At 36.4% G+C, this 20835-nt stretch overlaps 2 protein-coding genes across 2 annotated transcripts in view; both read left to right on the plus strand.

The window, feature by feature from the left end:
* Positions 1-16978, plus strand: part of LOC114249846 (uncharacterized) — a 38597-nt gene extending 21619 nt beyond the window's left edge. The window contains exons 2-3 of the mRNA XM_089739031.1: positions 10480-14862; positions 15141-16978. Coding sequence (XP_089595157.1) covers positions 10480-14862; positions 15141-16010 — 5253 coding nt within the window. The 3' untranslated portion in view covers positions 16011-16978. The remainder of the gene's footprint in view (positions 1-10479; positions 14863-15140) is intronic.
* A 1228-nt stretch (positions 16979-18206) lies between these two features.
* On the plus strand, positions 18207-20388 carry LOC114249834 (uncharacterized). The gene is made up of 2 exons (XM_028183541.2): positions 18207-19289; positions 20181-20388. Exon 1 carries the CDS (start codon positions 18424-18426, stop codon positions 18901-18903), a length of 480 nt encoding a protein of 159 aa, XP_028039342.1. The 5' UTR covers positions 18207-18423; the 3' UTR covers positions 18904-19289; positions 20181-20388.
* The last annotated feature ends 447 nt before the right edge of the window (positions 20389-20835 follow it).

The raw sequence follows: 20835 nt of genomic DNA on the forward strand, positions 1-20835 counted from the left end.
CTGGTTCTGGCCCAGCGGGGTATTCCGTAGGGTACCCACTGTAACCGGCGCCATCTAGGCGGGCTTCGGACAGTCTGCCGACCGAGAGGGCTGGTGGTCGTGGCGCCGACGACCGCCAGTCCGGCGTCCCGAGGGGGAGGGTGATGGGAGAGATGTGCTCCGCACTAAACGCTTCACTTTCCCCCCTTTGCCTTGCCATGAGTTCTGTCTCATGCGAGGTTTGGACGTTGGTTGTTGAGCGACAGGAGGTTTTAGTCAGTTCGACTCTGACATACCCCGCCCAGTATCCCCAGAAAAGGGCGAAAGTCCGGCGATTTCCTCCTGACCAAAAAAAAAAAAAAGTACGTGCGCGACAAATAGATGAATAACTCAATAACTCAATATCACGGCAAACGATTTCGATGATTATTGTTTTTAGTGTATATTAATTTGTTTTGGAATATATATTTTTTTCTATTTGAAGTTGGTTTTTGTTAAAGCATGTCTATTTACAATTATAGTTTTAAAAAGCGAAACAGCAGGAAGAGTGTTTTCAAACCGGTATTCTGTGGCACGAACCGGTTCCAAGCGGCTTGACTTAGGGAAGAAAGTTAAAATGTTGGTCATTTCGTTACCTAAGGTTCTCGAAGCGCGATCTATACTACACATTTAACCAAACCTGAATCGATCGCTAACAATGATTTCAAGTTGTCTCTCAATTAACTAACTAGTATTGCAAGCTTCCAACCAAGAACATGTATTAATGTTGGACTTAGCGAATTGTTTTTATGGGTAGAAATAGATTATCTATCTTTAAAGAAGTGTTTACGCAATACATCATAATTAGAACGGTTGATAGCTGCAACTCTTGTGAGACCGGGAGGCTATTACGATCAGCAGCCAGATATCACTAAATAAAAAAACTACCTTAAATCTGTTCTAGTTGTTAGTCAGTATTCTGACTTTTTGTCGGGAACGCGAGGAGTGCAGTTTTGTGATTTGTTTTATTTTGTCTATTTAGTGTTACTTCGGGTTTAAATGTGTAATAACGGTGGCTTATTACCTGTTTAGTATCTGTGAATGTGCACAAATGTGGGAAAACCAAACAAAGCCGCTGGACGTAACTTCTCAAGATCCTTCAAAAAACCCACTGAAATCTCAGTAAATGACCACCATTTTACTGAGATTACATTTCATCCCATATCTACTTATCTCATTTCATTTCATTTCATCCCAGTTGATTAATGTCTCAAATTAATCATCTTCATTTCATTTCATCTCATTTCATTTCACTAAAAAAACTAAAACCTAAAAGTTTCACGCGAACAAAAAGTTTTTGTTTTTTTTCATTTTCGACGTTATGTTGGGATGATTTAAAGTACAATTTTGGTTGTCTTAATTTAAATCCTGTGTATTAAGTGTAAAAACTTAAGGACCACTTCCTTACAGCAATCACCGTCATGAGTTGTTTTGTTCCTGCGTGTTACATAATAAAGCACCACTTTATCTGATTTTCTACAAAACACATATTATTATATTAAATGTAATACATGTGTTGGGATTTCCTATACACACGCTTGTAGCATTTCGTAAAACTAACTCTAGCTCGTCGGTATAGAGTGTATTTTCCAGCGGATGCTTTGTGGCAAACCATTGCAGTTTCCGTGTGTTATTGCAAAACATGTTTTATGTGGTCGCCGTAAAGCTTATGTGTTCAATAATTGCAATTACTGGAGCGTGTTCACAGAGTTGTGTTTCGTTTTACGTTTTACGTAAAGAACATCAATTTAAGACAATGAATTGATGTGAGATTTCATCTCGGCTCTAGTTTTGAACCGGCATGCAGTGGGTCGATACTGTGATTTTAGTGACTTAGGGACCAACTTTGTTTTTTTATAAAAAAAATTATGTAGATAGATAGAGCTCGTTAATCTCAATAATAATTGTTTTGGGCAAAAATTACAAAAACTTTATAGTTTGGTCAGAAAAATGTGTTTTGTGATTTTTTTGTATGGAGTGGGTCACATTAAATTAAATTCCTGCTAAGTACCGCGAGGTCCCGCTTTGAAACTTTATTTTCCTTATACCTTGTCTAGTCTACTATCATTTGATGCTTTGAACATGTGCATAAAGTTGCAACTCTGCCAAATAAATGGATCGAAAAAAATTAATAAATACATAGAATAAAAACCTTTATATTTTTTTTCGTAAGTGCTTTTAAGTTAAATTTTATATGGATTAGTAAGTAAAAGCACGTAATGATACCCATAATTACATAATACCTAACAACAATACATTTAGTAGGTCTCTAATTAAGCAATCTCTCTAATTATTAAGATAGTTAACATTATTTAATGAGGATAATTAGTTAAGTAGCCATTACTGGGTAGTAGAAAATATAGTAAACATTTGTTTGTCTCTGGAAGTATAAAGTGACCATGTTTATTATATACTAACTAGTGTTCGTTTATTGGTACTACTACTAACATCTCGTGATTGTCGTTGTGATCTTGCTGTTTCCGTTATAATTGATAATTTTGTTAACAATTTAGGATTATTTATGATTTTAAGAGAGCAACTACAGTCGCTGTCTGATAATAAAAAACTCTTTCAATTCCTACAAAATCAACTAAACGTGACCGAAGACAAAAATTTTGAGCTCCAAAAATTCAGTACGCAATTTTGTTCAAATATAAGTGCAATATGGAAACGAAGTAGTCGCATGTTAGCACAGTTTATAAGAAAAAAATGTGATTGGTTAGAATGTGCAATAAACTGGCCCGAAGGAATGATACCTGAAGCTGCACATGAAAGGCTCGAGATTTCTAATACTGAAGATGTTGAAAATGTACCACCCTCAAATGTACTACAGAAGCCTCGACATCTATTTTTGCACCTCGAAAACCTTTTGAAGAATTGGGATCCAGGCAAAAACGAAGACGCATTGAACAAATTTACCAGTCGCTTTCGTTATCCCCGGATGAAATGAAAGCTACTACAATTGCTAGTTTGAGAAACACTAGAAATGAAGATGTAGGAGAAATAATGAACCACTTGTCAAATCACGCCGAAGATCTAGAAAAAGTTAATGAGTATTTAATTACAAGTAAAGTGAAAAGTAGTACATATTCTCCCGATAAGGCAATATTAGTTTCACTTAAATTAAGTGGCAGTATATAAACCTAAGAGAAGCAGCAAGTGAAAATGGGTCTGATTTATACCCTTCTTAATATAAAATTAAGCAAGAAAAGACCAAGTGTTATCCAGGGAAAGACGAGGTAATTATTACTGAAGAAGGAGATGCTATTAAAATGCAAGCATTACTAAACTTGGCGCTATATGGGCTTTTAGATGTGATTACTTCGGATTTGACCTCTGCAAGAGAGCTACTGCTTATAAGCAAATAGGCTTTGATAGAGCCCCAGGTCAAAGTAATTATAAACAAAAAACTGAAACAGAGTTTGATGATTCATCTATTTTCATGGTCAGTCTAGTTCCTATAAGGCTTCAGAAATTTGATGGAACAATTGTTTGGGAAAACGACCTCATCAACTTTTTATTGCCGTCCAATAATGTTTAAATTTACAAAAGAAACGCAGTCAACAGTGACAATTATAAAAGCTAGCATAACAGAAGAAATAGAAAGACATCAGCCATCAAAAATCAAACAAGTTGAAGTTAAGCATCAATTGCACATGATGATGATAGACGGCAAAATAACCTCATATTTTTCAGAAACATTTTCTGCTGTCTGTGATATTTGCAAAGCAAAACCGTCAGAGTTTTTTGGAGTGACTTGCTTATCAAAGAGAAAATAATGAAGAAATATTCCAGTATGGAATGCCATCTTTACATGCCTGGATAAGATGCATGGAGTGCTTACTTCATATCGGTAAATATAATTTTATTACTTCACAATTTTTTCATCGTATGTAGTTTCCTGTGAGATTATTTTTTATATGACACTTTTTTGTTTGCGTCTTATCGTTTGGACTTCAAGAAATGGGGTTGCGACGGGGGATGACAAAGGAAAAATATCAATCAGAAAGAGCGCTATACAGCAAGCGTTTAAAAAGGAATGCGGTTTACTTATAGATTTTGTCAAGCAAGGAGTAGGAACAACCAATGATGGCAATACTGCCAGAAGATTTTTCAGGGATGCAGAAGAAACAGCCCGCATAACAGGAATACGTAAAGATTTAATAGAGAGGCTTCACGTGATTCTTCACTCTGTTGCATCTGGAGAGCGCGTTTCCAATTTTTCGGAATTTTTTAGATATACTGCAGAATTGTATGTTAATGTATATCCCTGGTATTATATATGCCTTCCAGTATCCATAAATTGTTGGCACATGGCAGTGATATATAATAATGAAGAACTTTGGTGCCATTCGTATAGGTAAACTCTCGGAAGAGGCAGCGGAAGCTCGCAATAAAGATTTTCGGAAATATACAGAGAGATGTTATTCAAGAATGAGAAGTAGAACGTCGACTAATGAGGATATTTTACACAATCTTCTTTCGTCTTCTGACCCAAAGATCGAAAGGTGAAACAAAATATATAATATTTAGAGAGATTGCATAATTAGAGACCTACTAAATGTATTGTTGTTAGGTATTATGTAATTATGGGTATCATTACGTGCTTTTACTTACTAATCCATATCAAATTTAACTTAAAAGCACTTACGAAAAAAAATATAAAGGTTTTTATTCTATGTATTTATTAATTTTTTTCGATCCATTTATTTGGCCGAGTTGCAACTTTATGCACATGTTCATAGCATCAAATGATAGTAGACTAGACAAGGTATAAGGAAATTAAAGTTTCAAAGCGGGACCTCGCGGTACTTAGCAGGAATTTAATTTAATGTGACCCGCTCCATACAAAAAAATCATAAAACACATTTTTCTGACCAAACTATAAAGTTTTTGTAATTTTTGCCCAAAACAATAATTATTGAGATTAACGAGCTCTATCTATCTACATAATTTTTTTTATAAAAAAACAAAGTTGGTCCCTAAGTCACTAAAATCATAGAATCGACCCACTGTGCGGCACAGACTTCCGAATCGGTAACCAAGCGCAATTAATTTGCTTTAGATGGGGAGAAATTAGAACAGACTAAAGCAGGGTCTGATTGAAGGTACGGTCGGCGGAACAAGCCACCAGCGCATTAAATGACGATACGACTAACCGATACGACTTTAGAAGTCGTCGTGGCGTAAAGGATAAGACGTCCGGTGTATTCGTGTCTAGCGATGCACCGGTGTTCGAATCCCGCAGGCGGGTAACAATTTTTCTAATGAAATACGTACTTAACAAATGTTCACGATTGACTTCCATGGTGAAGGAATAACATCGTGTTATAAAAATCAAACCCGCATAATTTTAATTTGCGTAATTACTGGTGGTAGGACCTCTTGTAAGTCCGCACGGGTAGGCACAACCACCCCGCCTATTTCTACCGTGAAGCAGTAATGCGTTTCGGTTTCAAGAGTGGAGCAGCCGTTGTAACTATACTTGAGACCGTAGAACTTATATCTCAAGGTGTGTGGCGCATTTACTTGTAGATGTCTATGGGCTCCAATAACCACTTATCAGCAAGTGGGCTGTGAGCTCGTCCACCATCTAAGTAAAAAAAAAACCGTACTGTCAATATTTGCAGCGATACGAATCTCCGGTTATTTTGTTTTATTTAAAAAAATGACAAATTAAAATAATGCGGATTCAAAAGTAAAAAATTACTTACCTACTTATTGTATTGAATGCACTGGACGTCTTATCCTTTAGGCCACGACGACGTAGATTAACAAAATGATATACATAAATACATACTATGTTATAAACTTAACGACAGTCTAAACGGAATGTAGTCGGATTTCACTAGTAAAATATCTCGCATGCGCTAGTTAACAGAATTGAATAGCAAATACTATGCTGTAATCTCGATTTGTTTTGAGACCACATAATGCAATGTGAAGTTTGTTGGTTGAAACTCAACACGGCCGGTCAGCAGCGCATCAGAAGCAGTCGCTATGAGCCCCGTGCTTGACGACCGAAATAACCATCAAAAGCAAATTAAAAAGCAGACTCCTACGAATCAATTAGCGACACAAAGAGTAGTTTGTAAGTGCCTGTCAATTCCATTGTGAGGTTAGGTATCGTGTTCAGGAATGTCAATCTTAAATCTCTTGTGTCAATAATCGAGGAAGTTGAAATGACATCTGCTTTACAAACGGATGCAGACGAAGTTATTGCCCACCATGACACTACCTTGAAACAATCTAACACCTTGTTCGAAGGAATACATGCTGTAACTCTAGCAACGCATCGAAGAAATGACAGTTTTTAACCTAAATAAAGAGAAGAATACAGTGTTAACTTTTTTTGTTACTTTAAAACATATCCAAATATAATTGTAAATAGACATGCTTTAACAAAAACCGACTTCAAATAGAAACAAAAAGAAGATATTTCAAAACAAATTAATATACACTAAAAACAATAATCATCGATATCGATTGGCGCGATATTGAGTTATTGAGTTATTAATTTATTTGTCGCGCACGTACTTAATGCAAATTTAAGACTTATGTGGTTTCCTCATGGATACCATTATCAGAACTGGACTAGGATAAAAAAAGAATCATCAAAATTGATTGCCCCAGTCAAAAGTTATGAGGTAACAAACATAGAAATAACATAAAGTCGAATTGAGAACCTCCTCCTTTTTGAAGTCGATTAAAAATGAGTTGTAACTGAAACTAAATGTATGAAACTAGGCACCTGAGCATATAATAACTAAGGCTAAGGCTAAAACATTCATTGAGCTATCCTAATACTTCATTTTCGATATCAGAAAACTAAAGAAAAAATAACTGAATATTTGCGCTTCGAACTCCCACGAACCACATTCTTTCTAACCATTGAGCCATGTCTCACTGATTAGTATTATGTATTCTCTAATTATTCGGTTAATTCACACACGATTTGTGTGGTAAAAATGTACGTAAACGCCTTAATTAATTAATCATTAAAACCGATTCACGGATAATGATAATTTCATTGTGTATAGCAGATACGTTAATTTATTATCTTTTTAAATTTTTTTTATTGCTTAGGTGGGTGGACGAGATCACAGCCCACCTGGTGTTAAGTGGTTACTGGAACCCATAGACATCTACAACGTAAATGCGCCACCCACCTTGAGATACCTATAAGTTCTAAGGTCTCAGTATAGTTACGGATACCTCACCCTTCAAACCGAAACGCATTACTGCTTCACGGCAGAAATAGGCTGGGTTTTGGTACCTACCCGTGCGAACTCACAAGAGGTCCTACCACCAGTAAAAACTAGCTAGTTTGCTAACACTAGCTCTAGAAAGAACAGCGCTTCCCTGAATCTATCACCGCATCGGAATCGCGGCCCAATGAGAATGTCTAGCGAAAAACTCAGTGGGCTGTGTCTGTGGGTTAGGTTTCACTATTTTAACCATCATATGACACTAGTTTGACCTTTAAACATTGAGAGCGCGTGGATGTACAATATCAAAATGACCTTTCGTAATTAATGCGAAATATATACTCGTCTATATTATTATGCTGACGTTTACTAGTTAATAATTTGTTGAAACCTCATTATTGGCATCATTGTCGCATTATGTATAGCTCGTTCTACCATAAAAACTCTGCTGATAAAAGGACGCAACGGCGCCTACTAATGAGTATATTCATATTGGATGAATTTTAATTTTATAATGCATTGCTATTTAAACTTGAAAGGCGTGTAGAACAATATTTCACCAAATAATGTGTTAAATTTAAAGCTTTAAATTTCATCCGAAATAACTAAACTTGAAGAAAATGGACATAGAATATATTATTATGATATATACAATTTTTTTAAATGCGATAGTAAGTTTGTATACTTGTAACGCTCCCACGTCATGATCTAGCGATTTTGCATATACCTACGTTGTTTTGTTAGGAAAACAGAAAGTAACATATTCCAGAGGGTTTTATTTGTTTATATTCACGCAAGTAAAGCCGTGTCTAAAAGGAAATTAAATACAACAAATTGTTTTATGGATATAGATTTCTAGATAGATATTTCCTACGAATAGTAAATATTAACGAGACTAGAGTGTGCTTAGTGCGAGTTATTTAACGTTCTCGATAGCAAAAAAGTAAACTTAAATTTTTATGCAGTTGGAACGTTTGCCTACGTTTGCCACTAGGGGCACTATCCCAACTTTTTTTTTTACCTAAGCTGAGAGCCCTGAGCGGCTATATCAGCGTAACCTTAACTAGTAGGTAAGCTCACGGGGCTCAAACCTGATGACGTTGCTAACACGAACCCTAGCAAAAGCCGTGCTTCGCAGAATCTACCACCGGATCGGAAACGCGACCCACTGAGAAGATCCGGCGAGAAACTCAGTGGGCTGTGTCTGAGGGTTAATTTACTCGTCGAGCCCTTCGTCGCAAGCGACGGGTTCGACGAGAACGATGACCGGTGCTTGAGGTACCTAAAAGCACCGTTAGTGGATCAGGAGGATCCGAAATGACGTGTTTGGGGCGACGTCGACTGCTTTCCATTCTGTCCGCAGGATCGGGAATGTGTCCCAACTGCAGAGCTAACTTTTACGATATCGAAAACGTTAAAAAACTCACACTAAGCTTATACGTGTAGGTACGCATTACGCTAATCTGTAGTATCAAGCGGTCAGCGTTCAAGATGTTCCTTATAAAGCTGATGTAAGGGATTACGTAAAATGTGGCGTACGGTCGGTACAGTGGATAGCGGTTGAACACGTTCCGTTCGACGCAACTCAGCCGAGATGCCAAGCCGCGCGTGTCGCTTCCATGCAAATTGATTTGTTGCTTCATTTATAAACGGTTACTGTTTTAGATGTAGGCGAACTTCTCTAAGCGGACGCACGACTCACTTTCCTTTTAGTATCCCATACATTTTTAAACACATAAGTCGTGATGGACGCAATAGCTGCATTGATTTTCTGTGATTAATTATCTCGTTCCGGCATCGAATCTCACTGGTGGTAGGACCTCTCGTGAGTCCGCATGGGTTGGTACCACCACCTCACCCATTTCTGCCGTGAAGCAGCAATGCGTTTCGGTTTAAGAGTGGGGCAGCCGTTGTAACTATACTGGGACCTTAGAACTTATATTTCAAGGTGGGTGGCGCATTTACGTTGTAAATGTCTATGGACTCCAGTGACCACTTAACACCAGGTGGGCTGTGAACTCGTCCACCTATCTAAGTAATAAAAATAAAAAAAAGAATCTAAATCTTTTTGTATAACACACCTTTACAATTTAAGTGGCCTAACAAATTTTTAAAAGACAATGAGTTTTATACTTTGAATGACTTATAAAAATGCATTCTATCAGTTTATATAGTAAATTTTTTTAAATTCAAAATTAATTTCAAATTTTTGCGTAGAAAAGGAACCTTCTGTCTCATTTAAATCAAGCGCAAACTTTAAGCTTTAAGATATGCACTTTAAGGCTTAAAGTATTAAAATCGAAAATCAATATATACAATTTTGGATCACTTCAATTCTAAAGACGCGACATGTTCTTAACAGAGAACATTTGAACATGTACTGAAAATGAAAAAGATTAATATGTACGTTGGTAACTATGTTAATCCAGAGGCAGCCAACCCTAAATGCTTTCTTCGTTATTGGAACAAAATAAAAAAGAAGAGATATGATTATGTAATTATTAAAAATTACGTCGATAGTCATAATTATTGAAAATAACTTTCGCTTAGTCCAAAGTCGTAGGTATATCAATGAACGATGGCGATAATCTTAGCGGTAGTCAGGCCAAGTAAAACTGGTCTTCACGAGTAGAGCTAAGCTAATTCTCAGTCAGACAAACCCGAACTATACAGAATGACAATACTGTAATGACTTAAACAAAATGAAAAGAAACTACATAATCGTTTAAAACTTAACACAAAAATGATGTAAACGTATATTTTTCTCGGCGACGCTTCACCGAGTGAAAGTCAGTGGTCTTGGAACGTTTTCACATTTGGAAAGGAAAAGTCTGACGGTAAAACCGAGCCTATTAGAGTTAAAACGTTAATATTTGTCTTCGACGGAAGGAATAGACGTGTTATGATAATGATAATTGCTTTACAAAAGACGGGTTTTCTATTGAGCCGCTTATTGTTTGGTTAACGAGTCTTCCGAAGTCGTTGGCAATCGTCTTTTTTTTCTATTTACAATATTACAAACATATTTTCTGTCTGTCTGTTTGTTAGTGGGTTGGTTGATAGTGAAAAAATCTATTAAGTGAATTTCGAAGTCACTTTCAAAAATAAGCCCTTAATAGTAATAATACGATTTGTGTTTGTTTGTATGTTGACGCATGCTAGATGTACTGAAGAATCTACCATTGAAGATTAAACAGTTGTCGTAGTTCCATATCAAAACATTTTTTTTAAATTCTCTATTGTTCAATTCCAGATGGCGCACAAAAACGTGCTCCGATACGCCTGCCTCATTACGGTCCTGGCGTTTTCATCAGCTGAAAAGAAAAACGGAAGATGGTCCCGTCAAATCAGTTCATATACCGCCGACATCAGCGACTGGGTTCCCTTATCAGGTCCGGTCGAAAGAGAACCAGAAATGCCGCAGATCAAGAGACAAGCTGTCGCTGAACCAAGGATCTTGACAGAATCCCTAACGAGGCCAACGGCTTTTGGACAAGAGATATTTCCACAAAGAGCATTCTACAATTCTCCAGCTAACAGGCAATTGTTTTTGCAGTCTGTGCCTGCGGTACCTTCCGCGCCGCAAAACTTTTTGACAGAACAGAGCTTTGGACAAGCAATCAAATTTGGTCTCGCCCAACCATCATTTCCATTAGGCCAAGGTTATGTTTCACCTCAGCTGAGCTTCGAAACTATACCTAGGCCTCAAGCAGCACTAACAAATCCTGTCAAATTTGAGAGTTTCCCGAAACCTTTACCAACGCCACAAGTTAAGACTTTCATAAGTCAGCCACCTAAGCCACAGGACTCTGCACCCCAATTCGTTGACGGCTACCGTGCTGAGAATACGAGCAATAATTACTACAGCCCAAGCAAAAAACCGCAATCACTACAGAAAATCAAATTTGAAAACACAGAGAAAGTCAACACGAGAACAGAGCCAACACAAAATGGACAAAAATTAGAAAGAGAAGAAGTGCAACTGTTGTATGTGCCGGTGGAATCACTTAACAGGGGCCAGTTTAACTTCAGAAGCCCAATCACATCACCACAGATTGTCAGTACCGATATTTACAACCAAGGGCTACCCAATCCGACAGCAATTAAGCAAATCTATACTAATTTCCAAAGGCCTACACCAAAATCAGAGATGTACCCTGAGCAAACCTATGTCTCGAATTTTAACCAATTTAAAACACCCAATGTCCCAAAATATTCAACAACCACTTCACCGTTCCCGACCGCTGCACCAACGACACCGAAACCAAAGAAACTGAAACCTCACCAACCTCCTCTGGCCATATTCTTGAGTCAAGAAACTGGGAAGACCAATCAAATGAAAGTAGGCGATGTACTATCATCATTGAAGACCGCTAGCACTATTGCTGTACTAGATTCCGTTAACCCCTTGAACGCTCCAAAAGTCTTCATAGGGCCATCAACACTGACTCCACCAGACCATTACGTGAAGTTTGAATTACCATATCTATCGAATATTCAAAATAGTGATAAAAAGCTGAAACAGCTGCCATTCTTCGTTGCACCTCTGAGCTACAACACTCCCCAAGGATTCGCGAAGATTCCGTTCCCATCACCTCACGTGGGTTCTGTCGTAATCAACTCTCAGATCAAAGAACCGACTACCCAAACAACTGTTTCGAATGTTGTCCCACAATCCTATTACCCAACAACACCTCCTCGTAAAGAGCAAAAGCCGGTAACTCAGAAACCTTCAGTGAGTTTTTATAGCACGGTACCTCCAAGAGCTAATACAAACTTCCAAACGAATTACTATTCGTTTGAGCCCCAGATGGTATCTTCAATAAAACCGCAAAAGGAAGAAGTAGTCACATTACCGCCAAAGCGAGTTAATTATTTCTTGAACAATGCACAGCCGCAGTATACGCAACATATAAAATTCCCGGACAATAACTTCAGTCCTCAAGAAACGTACAGGACTTCTACACAAACTCAGCCGACGACGACTACAACTCAGAGACCCACTACGACTACGAGTACCACCACCACAATCAGGCAATCAACATACCCGAGCCAATTGTTGGAAACCCACAACCCTTATTCAATAAACCAAGCCTTCCACTTTAGCACCCCATTAGACTACCACAGCTACTTCGAAGACATAAAAGAACCTTCCCCCACTCCAGGACCTCAAGACATTAAAATTTCCTCCACACTGAAGCCTATAACTACGACAACACAAACAGACACAGAAGTGGCAACCCAAAGGCAATACCAGCAGCAATCTACACCGAACTACGCCCAAAGCTATAGACCTGAAGTACATTATGAATCAGAAGTACAGAACTCTAGATACCCAGTCTATAATACTAACGACTATGTATCTAAAAGTGAAACGAATCAAGAACTGGAAATCCCCGAGACACAATCCGATCATTTTAAAGCGCAATCCATCAACGAAAATCCAACAGACTACACAAATACGAAATTCACTGAATCAAAGCCAAATATATCTGAGGATGAGCATCGTACCGAAGTATCCTATCAAGCCCCATCGTCTGAAGACGGCTCACAAACTTATGAGTACAATCGATATGAAACTATAGATCAAAATGAAGACACAACTACCACAACAACGACAGAGGCTTCAACAAGGAAAAACATCCTCAGGACCAGAGGACGACCACGATACACTACATCAAGACCAAACTCAAATGAATCCACAACAAGATATGTAGCCACCCGCAGACCTTTGCGCGAACGTAGACCATTGCCAACCAGAAATAAGTATGAACCAAATAGACTTACCACTGAAAAACCAAAAACACCTGTAGATTCCAATGAAAGTACAACTAGGGCAACACGCACTAGAACAAGAGGCAGAATTCAATACAGACCAACCGGTACTGATTATTATGACAGAAAAGTTAAGTCTAACGGCAAAGAAGAAGATTTGGCTTATCAAAGAGATGTGCTACATCAGAATTATCCTGTAACTCTGATGGAGAGATCTAGTACAGTTGATATTGAAGCTATTACCGAACCAGCTAAAGCTCAAAGTGATGTCGGAAAAACTGAAAGCTTGGACACTGAAAATGCTTATTCGAACGAGAAAATGTCATTCAGTCAATCTGGTCAGTCTGCAGTTAGTGAGAAAGAGTACAAAGAAGATATTTATGTGCCGAAGTATTCTTTAAGTGGAACAGGTCAAACTGAACCACCATACGTCCCGTTTTTGCCGTCAACACGTAATGAAGAATACTACTATCCTTCAAGTGACGGCTCTGCACCAGCAGAACAAGAAAAATATCTTGAAACAGATAAGGAAGAAAGTTACTCACCTGAAACTACGTCAGTAAATAAATCGGAAAATTTTGAATCCAACGCTTACGTTACCGACATAGTAAATTTTGCTTCTGACGACAATTTACCAGCATACTCCATTAATGATGAACTGTCTGGCGATACTCTTGAGGATCCGACCACACCACCTGATATAGAAGTCACTAAAGTAGCTAAACATGAGTCTAATAGCCAAGAAATCGAGGACGATGATTCAATCGAAACTACACCATCGTACCATAGAGTCCGTGTTCGCCCAGGAGTCGTTCGACAATACCATCAGCCAACTACAGAGTCATCGAGAGTTAAATCTGAAAGGCGACGACCACAGGGCGTGACTTACAGACCTGCATATGACAGAAAAAGAACGACCATGCGCATTGAAGAAATAGAAGCTGATCTAAAAACAAAACAAGTGCATTCGCGACCAGAAGTTGAGGATTTCAAACATCCAGTGTATAAGCCTGAGCCGTCAACAGAACCAGTTAATACAGATAGTCAGGAAACTACAACTAAGCGAGGACACTTCAGGAGAAGACGCCCAAGCTACTCCCATATTACTTCCACTACTGAATCATCAGTAACTCGAAGAACTTATGATATTAAGAATCGATTCAGAGGAAGACGACCAACGGAAAAACCTTCTGAAAAACCTGAACCGAAGGAGGCTATTAGTTCAACAACTAGAAGTCCACTTTACACTCGTTATAGTCCTAGACCTAAGCTTTCAGAAAGATATACTAAGAAACAGGAATCTGAAGAAGATGTTGAAGATCAAGATTCCAACTTTTCTATAAACAGACCAAGTTATGTCGAACCTGACTCAATTTTCTGGTCTCCTAAAATTACCAATGAGTCATTCAAACCTTTTAACCCAAACAACATAGGGGATGACAAAAAAGCAGTTACAACCGAGAGAAGATCCGACAGGGGTTCAGAAATGGATATAATAACAGTAGGAAATCAAGACGATGATATTCTTATCTCTGTAACACCAGCATACAACAATAGGAATAGCAAAAACATTCCAGAAATCCCTCCCACACTAGAAGCATTCGTAGAACAAAGTAAAATTACTAAGCCAGACTCAGTCGAATCAATGTCTACTTTCGAAAGTATGCTGGAAGAAGTGATGAAGAGCTTGGAAGAGCAAGATCAAGACGAGTATACAACTAAAGTGATGAAGCATAAAGGGGGTGAAATTGGTGAAATACCACCAGAAACAATTTCTTCTGATGACGCTTCACAGCCTACAAGCATTGCTATCGAAGAAACAACTGTGGAATCCTCTGCCGATACTGAAGCAGTAAATGAGGTAAGATTATTTTATTCAACAAATCTGCAAGATATTTGAAAATATTAAGCAATGAAATGAGATCCTGATTCTTTCAACTGATAATATTAATAAGCTACAGTAGCTTTATTTACTACCATAGATGAATATCTGATATCAATTATGAATTAAAGTATGAATTTTACGTTCAAGTACCATTTCAGTGACTAATTCATCTAAAATCAATACTTATGAGCTCATAGTTATTATTTAACTAGCCTGAATTACTGATGTACAAACATTCAATTTTCTTGTTGTAGGAGGAACAAGAAAGAAAAACTCGTCGTCGTGGCTTCTGGAAGAAAATCAAAGTTCGTCCAGTTACTGATCCTATAGACGTCGCGGAGTCTCAGTACTACAGTAGTACAGTGAATCGTCTCGGCCAACCAATTAAAAACTCGAAATACAACCACGAAAAATCGGAGAGATACGACAAAAAGATCGCAGTCACAACTTACAAGCCAGCTTTTCAATTCATCAAAGATTTGTTTGAAAGTAATGAAGATACTATGCTTCGGAAAGTTCCCCCCACTGTTGAAATAACTAAGATAAAAGAGACAGAAAAGGAAGATCAGCAGTCCACGTCTAAGCAGAATACTACAACGGAAAAATCGTACCTGAATCCAGGAGATTTAGATCTAGGTACAGGATCACCAGACCCCACTATCGACGATTTTTATCTAACAACTACAGAAGCAACTAAAATCGATAGGTCAGAAGGTTTCAGTTTCATGGATTATTTTTTCGGTGCTAGGTCACAAGAGAAAGAATCTCAAGAAACTGGTACAAATGTAACGACGAAAACTGATTTTGAAATAACAACGGAATCCAAACCTGGTATAGTAACAACAGAGACCACTTACATTCCCGATGAGATAACAACTGAAAGCAACAATGAGTCTAACGGAACCCCGAAGAAAGACGTAAGTGCTGACATTGACATTTCTGCTAGTACCGTAACGCCAACTGTCAAATTTCAAACGTCTTCTGCCGAAATTGAAACGTCATCTATGTCATCTTTTATGGACCCAGCCAATGTCGTGAGCACATCAATGACAACACAAGTATCACATGAAACCGAAATATGTTTCAGAGGCAAATGTATCAAAACTAGCAAAGGCCTTTTATAATAATTCATTAACAACAACCTAACTGTTAATTTATGTAAATAATTTGGTTTTCGCGCCAATAAATCCTAGCGGCTTCAAACCATTATTTTTTAAATTCGTTGTCGACGATGCTTGGTGTATAAAGGGTATCGTTGTTCTAGCAATTGGTTTTCCTCAGTTTTTCGGATCGAAAACGTATTTTGAAGTGAAACTTCTTTAGGCGCATGAGGGTAAAAATTTTACAGATGTAACGTCACGCACGTATGCAACGGAAGTGTCGAAAATTTTTAATACAGCGCCATCTATGAGATTTTTTAATACTAACGTGCGTATGTAATAACAAACCTCTTGTAGTGAATTTCAATTTAGGATTATACGTGACGTTAAAATATCGATTCACAGAGGGCGCTACCTCATACTATAAAAGATGATTTACATTTATTTACTAATGACAAAATTTTACATATACTTAGACATTTACGATAATTGTATTTTAATTTTTGAAGGTTTCACTTCTAACACGTGTGAATTGCACACGTTTCTTTTTTTTTTTTAATTATAAGATGTCTCTCATTAGCATGATATTTACAAGAGTCATCCATCAATATTTTAAATATAGTCATAATTGGGTGAAATCTTGTAAATAGTATACAAGCTCTTTACTCGATTCCACCTGTAAACGTAGTTAATTAATATTTTGTGCTTTTATTTGTTTGTGGCCACATCACTTAAAAGTATTTTTTTTTTACATTTTTAATTGTAAGGTGTTTATGTTGTAAATACTTAGACTGATGAAATAATGTACTTGCTAATTTATCTATTTTAACTTAACTCCTCACCCTTATTTATTATATACTGATATTTATATACATATATACGGCATTTCAGATCGATTTATATAGATTTACGTACCCACCATAAATTGTACAGTGGATATTGTAATGCCGTTCTGTAAATGGTTTTATTAAATAAATGAATGATTACTGTTACTTATTGTTATTCATCTTAATACTATGGATATATTGCGTTTGTAAGGAGCACACATAAATCGAGATGGAGTTTTTATTGCTTTAAAGATAAGAAGGTAAAAAAATTACAATTATGGTTAGTTAGGATCTTATTTGTGGTCACCAACAGTTTATTCTTACCCAGTCACTATGGCGCATGCTCGCTCAGAATCCCCTCCTCTTGGATCCACGTAAATGATAAGTGTGAAGTCACAACAGCATACAAAGACACACGAAGTTACCGGTACAACCAGACCACATAGATAATTAAAACAGGCATCAAAAAAGTTCTGTTTTGAATGAAATCGCTAATGAATTGAGTTTTATACGATCATTCATGTGATTCTGAATCATTGCATGACATTATACTAATTTGGCTTCAGGTTAAAGGTTAGGTGTACTATACACATCAATTAGCCAGCGTGCGGCACGACATATGCGCAGTCTTGGTTGCGGAAATAAATCATATGGTGTAGGTGACTCGTGAGCCGTGCGAGTTCTGTCACCGCGCACCTTCCCAGGCTTCATTGGAAATAAGCATTTTCAAGAACTCCAACATCTGCAACGCATATCGTTCTATTTAAAATTTTCATACAATAGGCAAACAGCATGCAATCATAAACAGGATCATCTTTATTGTTTCATTTCATTTTCTTAATTTCACTTTATTTAATACTAGCTAGCCGCTCCAGCTTCGCTCGGGTCTTTAACAAAAATTTCAAAATTCAAAATTATAACACACACACATCACCCTTCTATTTGCGTCAGGTTAATAAAAAAAGAAAATTATAAAGATGTGTAAACATATATTTTGGGTATATTTTGGGTTACATTATTGGAGTTAAATATATTGGAGTATATCACTATGAAAAAAAAAAAGAATATAACCTATGTCACTCGGGGATAGTGTAGCTTCCAAGCAGTGAAAGAATTGTTCAAATTGGTTCTGTAGTTTCAGAGCCTATTCGATACAAACGAACAACCAAATCTTCTCTCTTTTTAATATTAGTATCGAAGTATAGATTTTACTTTCAACCAAAACACATGCGCACAAATACAAAATCGCCTAAATTAAGCTGGACCAGACCATATTCCCTTTGCGCATTCAAATTGAAGCGAATAGCGAAAAGCGAATAAGACTTTACTTTCATCTATCACATTGACATTTGACAACCATGACTATGATCCAAGGATCTAAGCATCTTCTAAAATACACTTGTGATTTGTGTATTAAAATCTTATCCGTAATACAACAACAAAAGAAAGAATAATTGTAAAATTATAGATCACAAATTATTTATGATGAAAATGCAAATGGCATGAATTCAGATACATTTTATTTAGGGTATAATAGCTTATAATCACAAGAGTATAATAAAGTATAGGTACTCCCCTCATCTTTAGTCAGAAATCTGAAACTCCATAAAATGGACGTGGAGTCAAAGATTAAAGAAGATATGTCCTCTCTTGGATGTAAATCTGAAAAGAAGATATCGCTTGCTTATCATTTGTACATGTATTTGATCGACGAAAAACTCATGTACGACTGTGAATATTGTTACAATAGAGACATAGAAACGCTTTATGTTGTCGCCAGAAGGAATAAAAATGACAAACTGAACATATACGTGCCAGTTGCTACGCACGACGATGTCACAATGCATTTAATAAATGAATTACAGGTAAATCTGTGTACAGTAGAAACGGGACCTATGATAAATTTAGCATTCATAGACGGAGACTTTACCACTGTGATATATAGTTTTATAAAAGGCATTGTTGCTAGAACCAATTCAGAGAAGCAAAATAAACGCGAAGAAAAGAGATCTTTCATAAATAATGAACTAAAGAAAAAGAGAAATGAAATTTTAAATGAGGCTTTGAACGGTGTTGTTGTCGATGACTGAATGAGAACTGTAAATTGTGAACTGTTTGCCTAAGTCCATTTATTAAGTGCTGATTATTGAGCTGAAGATCAGCTCATGTAAAATCTATTAAACGCAAATTAACAAAGACCTGAATTTTTTGTCAGCAATATCCTAATACTAAAACTTAACAGTTTATATTCTACATTTCTTTAAAAACATAAATATGACTTGAAGATAATAGAAGTGAATATGAATATAATAAATTGAAGACTATCCTAACTTGAAATGGTTAATGGCATTCTTTATTGTACACACACAGTTAAAAAAATATAATAATTGCGAAAAGTTATAAAAATGGCGAGCTTAACTCAACAATTGAGCTATCTACCAGTTAATCGTTCTTAAAGAGAGTGAGCTTTACATAGGTGGGTAGAAAAGTACAATCTAATCAATTTACTTATTGATACAGTACACAATAACAATAATAGTAACAATAATAAATAAAAACACTAATACATAATATACCAGACTATATACATACACAATTACACACATAAATAACAAAAATATACATACACATACATATATAATGAAATACATAAAATAAATACATATAAGTAATACTAAATTGATAGATAGTGCTCCTTTAATGCCTTCCTGAATACTTCAAGTGAGGGACTTGCACGGATTGAGTGCGGAAGTGAGTTCCACAGACGTTAAACATAGCTATATTTCTTCACTCGAATAAGTTGCTCAAACCAATCTTGACAGATTTTGTGTTGTAATTTAATACTTCCTGTGTTCTCCTTCCTGTGAGTCAACTCCATATATGAGTTGACTATTATCAAAGCCGGCAATGTGACTTTTGGACAATTATTGGTAAATCAGAAAAACGAATTATTGACTTTGTATTCCATTGGCAGTCACAAAACTCTTCTGAACGACATCTTAGATAAATAACAGGTTAAGTATTAACGTTTATTTAATGCAGGTTTTCTTTGAAGGAGACAATTATATTCAAATCAATCTGTATTGACATATCAATAACATTTTTTTGTCCAAATGCACAGATTGCCACCTTTGATAATAGACGACTCATATATGAATAGGAAAACAAATTTTGTTATTTCATTTATTATGCCATTTCTAAGTGCTTCTAAGAAAAATAAGTGCTCTGTGCTCTCCACTTGTGGACTCTAGAAAGAACTCTACTCATCAAGAATCTATAACATTGATAAAAACATAATATGATGAAGCAAGAAACTATCAGTTAATATTTAAAACAGAAAATATTTTTTTTTTAATTCAATTTATAGGTAACAGCCATGTGTTTAAGAAACAACAATCTAGTTAATTTTCCTGAATATATAAAGAACATTTTTAGAATAAAAACTGTAAAACCATAGCTTGATTACTGCCTCACAGAAGAACCAACAAACTGTTTTGGTAATGATTCTAATTTTATAATAGTTAAAAATTAAGTAAATGTTGTCTTAAACTTTAAATAAAGAGTTTTCTAGTGTATTTGTTCATTAACTTTCTAGAATTCCATCCGTGAAATTATTATCCATGAATATCACAGAAAGCACAGCTTATAATACTAACAGTATGATAGAACACCCTATGCATAACATTTCAAATGGTTTTAAAACAAACAAGTGGCTGCAATTCGTGACATACTAATGTGGGAGCCTGGGTGAGCCCATGAACTTCAATAAAGGTTTGCTTTTGAACAATGTTATAGAATTTGTTGAACGCTAATTATAATTATTACGATTGTTGTAGGTGAAATGAATACTTATTGTCTGTTTTAATTATTTTTTTCTTTTTTTTTTTTCTTAGATGGTTGGACGATCTCAAAATTCACCTGTTATTAAGTAGTTACTGGAGCCCATAGACATCTTTTTTTTATTGCTCAGATGGGTGGACAAGCTCACAGCCCACCTGGTGTTAAGTGGTTACTGGAGCCCA

Source organism: Bombyx mandarina, chromosome 28 (genome assembly GCF_030267445.1).
Source record: "Bombyx mandarina strain Sakado chromosome 28, ASM3026744v2".
NCBI classification, from domain to species: domain Eukaryota; kingdom Metazoa; phylum Arthropoda; class Insecta; order Lepidoptera; family Bombycidae; genus Bombyx; species Bombyx mandarina.

Bases quoted from the DNA above. Each gene is read 5' to 3' on its own strand.
- LOC114249834 (XM_028183541.2), top strand. From the start codon at position 18,424: ATGGACGTGGAGTCAAAGATTAAAGAAGATATGTCCTCTCTTGGATGT.